General features: G+C 44.2%; 1 protein-coding gene across 2 annotated transcripts; it reads left to right on the top strand.

The window, feature by feature from the left end:
- Positions 1-552: 552 nt before the first annotated feature.
- Positions 553-8,604, top strand: ska1 (spindle and kinetochore associated complex subunit 1). 2 transcript variants are annotated; one of them, XM_070831275.1, is made up of 7 exons: positions 553-592; positions 1,163-1,248; positions 1,367-1,482; positions 1,790-1,884; positions 3,154-3,288; positions 5,223-5,392; positions 8,089-8,604. In XM_070831275.1, exons 2-7 carry the CDS (start codon positions 1,167-1,169, stop codon positions 8,235-8,237), a joined length of 747 nt encoding a protein of 248 aa, XP_070687376.1. In that variant the 5' UTR covers positions 553-592; positions 1,163-1,166; the 3' UTR covers positions 8,238-8,604. The 2 variants fall into 2 exon arrangements, with proteins under 2 accessions (XP_070687376.1, XP_070687377.1); XM_070831276.1 differs by lacking the exon at positions 553-592 and adding an exon at positions 804-922.
- The last annotated feature ends 641 nt before the right edge of the window (positions 8,605-9,245 follow it).

The following is a 9,245-nucleotide window of genomic DNA, read 5'->3' as shown; positions in this document are numbered from 1 at the left end:
CACTTAATGTGTAATTCTATTCTCATATAAGGCGCATCAATAATAGATAGTAATAGAACACACACTAGTATTTTGTTTAAATACATTTGATGATACATTTGAAGCATTTTGAAGTACTAGATATCTTTTTATGTATTTGTGCCCATCTCTGCTTGCAGGCCTGCACCTTTTTAAAGCACTGTGGGCATAAGCTAACACTGCTGCAAGTAAGAGCAGGACAACAGTGCTGGTGTTCAGGAGGAGCTGCACTGCTGCTACGATTTAAAAAAAAGCTTTGGTCACATGTGGGATCGAAGACATATGAAAGAGTTTGCAGTGTAAATAGTGTTGTGTTGTTGTTATTGTGTGTGTGTTCCCCCCATTAACTTTCTAAATCCAGACTGTTGCTCTCTTTGTGTCCTGGTGATTTTATGTCAAGTGTCACCGTGGGCGTGTTTTTGTGTTTGACAAGTTATCGTAATATTTCCTGCAGTCACTGAATGCAGCATTGACACAGCGCGTGCGCCGGCCGTTACGTCACCACGTACATTTCAAATTCAGACGGAACCGGGAACGAGAGCGACGCGAGGAACCAGCCGTCTACCTACTCCGTGTAAGTTCACCACGCCGGGTGGGGGGCACATGGATACACTCACATTTTATGTATTTCCGCGTGTACAGCGGGGGGCACACACCGGCTGACAGACGCTAGATAAGAGACGGACGGACCCTCGGACAGTTCCTATCGGAACGTTGTCGTCATGACGACGCTGATGGGAACTCGAACTGGCTGGTGAAGCGACCAGTTCTGTTTTGGTGTGAAAGCCGAGTTAGCACCGTTTAAAACCCACTTCAGGACTTTATTTCTGAGAGCTAAACGTCCTAAACCTTTTCCAGCCAGGCCACATGACCGCAGCTCTACAAGTAGCCCTCATACTCACAGGTGTCAAGCCATCCATTTTTAGTGTGTGTGTGTGTGTGTGTGTGTGTGTGTGTGTGTGTGTGTGTGTGTGTGTGTGTGTGTGTGTGTGTGTGTGTGTGTGTGTGTGTGTGTGTGTGTGTGTGTGTGTGTGTGTGTGTGGTTTCATGTGTATGTACTACTGTTAAAGTTCTTCTCATCTGTGAGATTTACCAGGGAACTGTGAGAGAACTGCTTTGGCTGAATTAAATGTGTCTGTTTCAGGAAAATGAGAGAGCTGGAGGACATCAACCACCACATTCATGACAGGATCTCATCATTGCAGCGCATACTGGATCTGTCTGCTGTTGGTACGACAGCAGTTCACTGAAGCAAGACCGGCTCTCCCTCTGTTTGGCTATTGTGCAACGCTAAAGTGGCATGTAATAAAATGTCTCATTGTGTTCGATTTTCTCTGTCCACGTTTAGAATTGCCTCAAAATAAGGTGAAGAAACTTGGACAGGAGCTCTTTGGACTGGAGAAGCTCCTGGAGGAGTTTGAAAAATGTGTTGACCAACAGAGAGAGCAACTGACGCTCCTGAAGGTGAAGTGGACACCACCAGTTTGTGCAGCTGATGCTGGTGACAAATCAGCACTTCATGGTGTTGCTGTGCAGTAAAATGATCCAGCTGAGCATCAGGCTCCGTCAAACACAACCTGTGTAGTAAGAGCCGCTGCTTAAATGCGACCCTGACCGGCACAGGGCCTGTACTGACATGTAGTCGTATTACTGTGGCATGAACATGGAACATGCCTTTCAGACCTAGTGAAGGTGGTGAGTGTGAAGTCAGCTCGTCAGCGCTCCCTTTTGGACACAGTGGATTGCTGAAGCATGTTTGTTTGTGCTTCAGGGACTTGCGGAGGCCTCCCAGAAGGATCTGGAAGATGTTCAGCACATGAGAGACAACGTGCCTGCACACATGCCCAGGAGGAAAGAGCCAGCACAGTAAGGACTCATGTGATGCTCTACGTGTGTTTTTTTTCAGGAGACAGTGTGCTGACAGTAGACAGGTCAGCCAGTGAACACACACACTCACTTGTATCTAGATGTCCTTTTAATGGAGTATCTATCAATCAATCAATCAATCTTTATTTATATAGTGCCAATTCACAACAGCGTTATCTCAAGACGCTTTACATGAATAGCAGGTCTAGACCAAACTCTTTAATTAGAGAGAGACCCAACGATTCAGGAATTCAACATTAAGGATTCAAGAATCCCCACATGAGCAGCATCAGATGTTATATTGAGCAACAGTGGCAGGAAAAACTCCCCTTTAACAGGAAGAAACCTGGAACAGACCGAGGATCAATGTGGGCGGCTTCTGTAGGGGTCCGCATTGGGAGGAGGTTGGACAGAGAGAGAGAGACAGAGAGAGAGAGAGAGAGAGACAACACAAACAGCAACCAACATACTAGCAGTGACTATAGCATTAACAATCGGAATGTGACTAAAAGATTAGCAGTATGATATTATTGAAAAACATGACGAGTGGCCGACGATCCGCAGCCGTGATTCATGAAGCAGAGAACCACATCAGCAGGACCAGGACCAGGATCCATAGAAACCTGAGGGATGAGAAAGCACAGAAAGCAGCATATAGCAGCATAACTAGGGGCTGGTCTAAGGCCTGAGCCAGCCCTTAACTATATGCCTTTTTTAGTCTACTCTTAAATGTAGAGAGGGTGTCTGCCCCCCGAACCCAAACTGGAAGGAGGTTCCACAGGAGAGGAGCCTGATAGCTGAAAGCTCTGACTCCTACACTACTTTTGGAGACTTTGGGAACCACCAGTAGGCCTGCATTAGAGTAAAGAACCTTCAAATTAGTTACACTCATTACAAATATTGAAGTGCTTAAGTATGTGAGGATAAGTTAGTTGAAAGGAAAATAAATGATAAATGATTTATAATCAAGACATCTGATGGTCCTATTTTTTTCAAAAGCAAGAATTTGCTGCTTTTCTGCTTTTCACATTATAACAGACTGACTAGATCTGGATTTTGGATTGTTGGTCTGACAAAACAAGAACGGTGGTGATGTTAGTTTGGGCTATAGGATGCTGTGATTCAGTTCTGATTTTATACAAACAATAAAGAAAAGATTACAAGATCACAAGCTGCCTTCAGGGCCCCTCCCGTGGCTCTACTAAAGAGTAGCATGCTGATAGACTCCAGCTGGTGCTGTCTCCTCTGTCCTGTCCTCCCATCTCTCAGTGGAACTTGTGAACCTGTGAGGAACCAGAGTGAAGCAGCCGCTGTGGCCCAGCCGCAAAATGTCAAAAAGATCAGCAAAAGCTTTGTCAGAGAGCTGGAGTTCATCACCATGGCAGAGTTTGAGAGCATCCCTCAGTAAGTATTATCCCTCACTGATATCCAACACCGTGTGGCATATTTTGGAACACGCGGTGACAGTGTGTTTGCGACCTGTTAACATGCCTGAGATGAGACAGGCGAGAACCGTATGAATAACAGTTAGGTGTCTATCAGACCCAGGAGATGACAGCCTCCTGTCCCAGTAAGCAGTGTTTCGCTCTACATTTAAAGCATTTTGATATTATGTTTAAGAGCTGGGACTTTCCTGCATTCATTCCTGTTGGGCTCTAAAAACTGCAAACACCAGTCCAAGTTTCAGCAAACCTTTCCCAGCGATGTACACTACATTGCCAAAAGTATTGGCACATGAACTTTAATGACATCCCATTCTAAATCTGTAGGGTTTAATATGGAGTTGGCCCACCCTTTGCAGCTATAACAGCCTCAACTCTTCTGGGAAGGCTCTCCACAAGGTTTAGGAGTGTGTTTATGGGAATTTTTGACCATTCTTCCAGAAGCGCATTTGTGAGGATTCGTCCAACTGATGTTGGACGAGAAGGCCTGGCTCTCAGTCGCCGCTCTAATTCATCCCAAAGGTGTTCTGTCAGGTTGAGGTCAGGCCAGTCAAGTTCCTCCACACCAAACTCTCTCATCCATGTCTTTATGGACCTTGCTTTGTGCACTGGTGCAAGAAGGGTCCATCCCCAAACTGTTCCCACAAAGTTGGGAGCATGAAATTGTCCAGAATCTCTTGGTATGCTGAAGCATTCAGAGTCACTTTCACTGGAACTAAGGGGCCAAGTCCAACCCCTAAAACAACCCCACACCATAATCCCCCCTCCACCAAACTTTACACTTGGCACAATGCAGTCAGGCAAGTACCGCTCTCCTGGCAACCGCCAAACCCAGACTCGTCCATCAGATTGGCAGACAGAAGCGTGATTCGTCACTTCAGAGAACACGTCTCCACTGCTCTAGAGTCCAGGGGCGGTGGCTTTACACCACTGCATCCAATGCCTTGCATTGCACTTGGTGATGTGAGGCTTGGATGCAGCTGCTCGGCCATGGAAACTCATTCCACGAAGCTCTCTACACACTGTTCTTGAGCTTATCTGAAAGCCACATGAAGTTTGGAGGTCTGTAGCTATTGACTCTGCATAAAGTTGGTGATTTCTGCGCACTGTGGGCCTCAGCATCCACTGACCCCGCTCTGTGATTTTGCGTGGCCTACCACTTTGTGGCTGAGCTGCTGTTGTTCCCAATTGCTTCCACTTTGTTATAATACCACTAACAGTTGACTGTGGAATATTTAGTATCGAGGAAATTTCACGAATGGACTTATTGCACAGGTGGCGACCTATCACGGTACCAGGCTTGAATTCGCTGAGCTCCTGAGAGCAACCCATTCTTTTACAAATGTTTGTAGAAGCAGTCTGCATGTCTAGGTGCTTGATTTTATACACCTGTGGCCATGGAAGTGATTGGAACACCTGAATTAAATTATTTGGAGGGGTGTCCCAATGCTTTTGGCAAGTCTTTTGGAACTTTTGGAAGTTCAATTTATTTAGCATTTTCTAGCCAAATGTACCTTATGTCTTTGATTTGTACTGTTATCCATTCATTTTAACACAGCGTATGAATACTGATTTGAATGCCGATTTCCATGGCAACAGTGGAAGCCTCGCAGCCCTAAAATGAAAAAAAAGTACCCATTCCAGTGTGTATGGATCCCTGTGAAGAAAAGCTAAAGTTTGTCCTGCGGGTGTCGCCAGAGGAGAGGCCATGTCCCTTAAGTTCCAAGTGTCACCACTGCTCAACACTCATCAGCTCAGTAACCTCATCAGTATCACAGGGCTTATTCAGCCTTTTTCTTACCTAATGATTTGGATCAGATGGTGTTTGTGTTTGATTTGGTGTGTGTGTGTCCTAAGCTTGATGTTTTCTCCAGCTGAATGTTGTGTCCCACTCAGGTACATGAGAGGACGTGTATCATATGACCATCTGAATGCTGCGGTGCAGAGCATTAACACAGCTGTAACAGCCAAGTACAAGATCCTCCATCAGTCACTGAAGACTCTGAGCAGTCATGCACGCAAGCTGCAGCAGCGCTTTAAGGACCAGGAGACCAAAGACACCAAAGGTACTTTGACTGCAACACTTGACTTTGGATTATCTGCCTGATTTAGAGCAGTTTGATGAAACATTGTCTCATCGATAATCCCATTTTATTATAATGACTTATTATCAGTTAGTTATTTGATTTAATTAGTTATTTGTTATCAAATTGGAAGTGGTGCGGTTAAGGTTCCATAGTGTGAACATAGCATTTGTTTCCCAACCATCAGTCCTCTAATCTGTTTTCACTGTGAGTATTAAGTAAAGCCCAGTGGAGTGCAACTTTAGAAACACAAGCACTTTTTAATGATCCTTTCTTTGTGATCAGCGCGTTGTGAAAAACAGCATTGAAACTGAATAGAACACGTTCATCAACTCATATCATGTACAAAGCAAAGTGCAGCAAATGAAACATTATCGGGGCATTTTTCAAAAGTCATAATTTAATGCTAATAAAGGTAATCTTTCAAGAACAAAAATAATTTGAGAAGAATTGAGTTTGAAGATTTGTGGAAGAGTGGTGATAGTGAAAGATGGATAAGAGAAGTCTGTCTCTTATGTACCAAATGAGTGTTGATGATCTGGAGTTATAAGTTTAATAAGCACCTGATAATGTTATTATCGAGAAAATGAAAGGTGTTGATAACCAGATGTGTTTTGAACCAAGTCCAGCAGGGATAGTGATGGCTGAGGTTTTACTCGACTCATACGGATACAGTTTATCCACCTGGTACTTCAATCAATCTTTATTTATATAGCGCCAGCATTAACAGCGTTATCTCAAGACGCTTTCCATAAAGAGCAGGTCTAGACCAAACTCTTTAATTAGAGAGAGAACCAACGATTCAGGAATTCATCATTAAGGATTCAAGAATGGGAGTCCCCCGGCAGTCTAAGCCTATAGCAGCATAAGTAGGGGCTGGTCCAAGGCCTGATCCAGACCTGAACTATACGCTTTATCACAAAGGAAGGTTTTTAGTCTACTCTTAAATGTAGAGAGGGTGTCTGCCCCCCAAACCCAAACTGGAAGGAGGTTCCACAGGAGAGGAGCCTGATAGCTGAAAGCTCTGGCTCCATCACTACTTTATTACACGCATAAGACTTGTTGTACCTGAGACAACCAACACTGTTAGCACTGACTCTGAACAGTGACCACAGCATCTGTCTGTCTCTGTGCTTTACTAAGCCTGGTTCTAACTGCTCGTTCTCAAGACCAGTCTTAACAAGTTGCACCACTCAAATTTAAGTCTGGTCTTGATTATGTGTGTTCATTTGAATGCTCACCCCACGATGGCTGTTGCCAAGCAGTGTGTGTTGCCAGGATACATTGTTAACCATCCTCCTTGCTAATTTGTAGCTGATAGTTTCTCATTTGCTACAAAGGTGAGGAGGACCGGAGGACAAGAAAAGTACAATTCATGGACATTGACATATGAAAATTAACCAAGCTGTGTAGGGATTACTTTTGTTATTAATGCACATTATGTAGCTTACCTGCCTTGAGGACTCTGATGCATCGCTTAACAACTGACCGAGCGGTGGCGTGGACGGTGTGATACAGACTTTCTTTCTCAGTCCTCGTAGCGATGATCAGTGTCATCGGCCAGCGTTTCAGTGCATCACTTCTGTCGCAGAGGAGCAGCAGTGTACTCCTCCAGCCTCAAAGTCTAAGTATAACCCGCTCTCTGCGCTTTGGGTAGATCCAGCCATCTTGCCACCAAATTAAAGATCTTATAATTAGCATTGCCAGCATCTGAACATTAATGGAATCGTATCCCTTATCGCTGACAAAGATACTCGTGTTCAGATGGCGCCTGGATCTGGATGAGTCCCATTGATGCAGCCCATGGACTAAGTGATAAACAGCACTGTGGGGAGTTTCTTGGAGTTGGCAGCTATCATTAGTAGTTTTATCATTCAAAAAGCAGGGAAAGGGCCAGCAGGAGCCTCTCCAGCACAGAGTGGCTGCCTTTAAAAGGTGAGGTTGTTCGATCCCGCTGGGATGTGGGTCTCAAGGAGTTATGAAGTTACTGAAGTTGGACACCAGTCGTCCAGTTCCTTTCCAGCTTAGGTGGGTTTATACAAATCTTTTTCACTCTAAATTGAACAGTACATGCGTGGCGTTGCTGCGCTCTGATATAATGGTATCTAGAAACAGCTGTGAGCTGCACTTTATCAGACGGGTCACAGTAATTTAAGACGACCCCCCCCCCCTGGCAGCTTTCCCTGAGCTTTGCAGTGGGACGTGTCCTGTTGCGGGGAGACAACTCAAACAGAGGCACTGTGCTTACAGGCAGGGGGGGGGCGGAGGAGACAGGACCCAGAGCTACCGGCTGCCGTAGTTCAAACCTTTTACTGCCTGTGGACTGTGAGGAAGTCCCAAAACATCCACGTCTTCCAGTCAACCTAGAAGCCTCACATACCACGCTGGAAGCAACCTGCTCGATTGGCACTTTTTCTAGAGACAGATATTCCCACTTTTTTCTTTAGTCTGACCCATCATAGGTGTCTGTTAGAAAGCAACTTTACTGAGCTGTCTGGATAACTTGGCTCAATAAAACCCTGAATCCCTTCAAACTGGAACATGGGCACAGACTGGTGTCAAAGGGTGTGGACAGACCCATCCCATGTTTACTGGGTGTCCTGGAAAAGGCAGGTGGTGAGGGGCATCGTGAGCACACACACAAACTGATCTCACGGTTATGTTGAAATGTCTTTCAGGTCAGTATTTTGTGGTGGAGGATGACATTCGTGAATTTACTCAGATGAAGGTGGACAAACGATTTCAGGGGATTCTGAACATGCTGCGACACTGCCAGCGCCTACGGGAGCTTCGAGGAGGGGGCCTCACCCGCTATATGCTGTTGTGAAGACGAATTGGACAGATTTTGCTCTCACTTTGCTTTTTTTCCCATCATTATGGTCACATAGGATCAACAGAGTTTGTAGAAGTGCATATTTGCTGGTTAATTATAGTCGCAGCCTGAAGAGTGCTTTGTATTTTCTGAGTGTGCTGCACACACTGTCCAACAGTACATGACGCTCAGATGGCAGTTAGATTAAGTTAGTGGCCTCATTGTTATTATTATAAAACACATTCTATATTGCGCCACTAAATCAGTGACCTAAATGTACACATGGAACACATTTTACCCAGGAATTTCATTTGCCATCTGTATTTGCACACAATACTGGAATATGTATTAATGTATGTGTGTTGTGGTATAGATAATTCTAACCCGATGTTTATGTCATATGTGACATTCTAAAATTCTTCAACAAAATAAAAATCAAAGTAAGAAAATCACTTTGTGATTAATACCTTGAGAGCCGTGTCACTCACTTTGTACTTATTGAAGCACGCATGTTTACTCATGATAATCATGTTGACAATGTGAGAAGTGCTCGTTCAGATTTCCCAAACGATGTCACATGTGTTTAATGAGGACAGATTTCCAGCTCAGGGTTGGAACACTGGAGCGCCTGCCAGAATGAAAGTTTGTAGGTTAATGAAATATTTTGTTTCTGGTTTGACCTTAAAATGTTGAAAAGGAGTTGCAGGACAGATGCCATTTAAGAATGACTGGAATAAGATTTGAGTTATTGCTATTTTCTTATTCATTCATGATAAAATGTATGAAGTGTAATTTATTGTAAGAAGTTTGTGTTTGTAAGGAGATATTATAACTGAGCAGGCCATGATGCTGAATCCAGATCCCCATGAACATCATCTTTTTCCTTCTGTGTGGATTATGGGACATATTCTACGCGTTTGTATCAACTGCCATGGCATCACATGTCAGCATCACACGTATAAGGAGGAAGCAGATACCATAATAATAATTCGTTTTCTTTCATATGCACATGACAATTTTTGT

Source organism: Pempheris klunzingeri, chromosome 5, assembly GCF_042242105.1.
Source record: "Pempheris klunzingeri isolate RE-2024b chromosome 5, fPemKlu1.hap1, whole genome shotgun sequence".
Lineage (NCBI taxonomy): Eukaryota > Metazoa > Chordata > Actinopteri > Acropomatiformes > Pempheridae > Pempheris > Pempheris klunzingeri.
The sequence above is the reverse complement of the archived record's forward strand: the minus strand, read 5'-3'. Positions and strand labels throughout refer to the sequence as shown.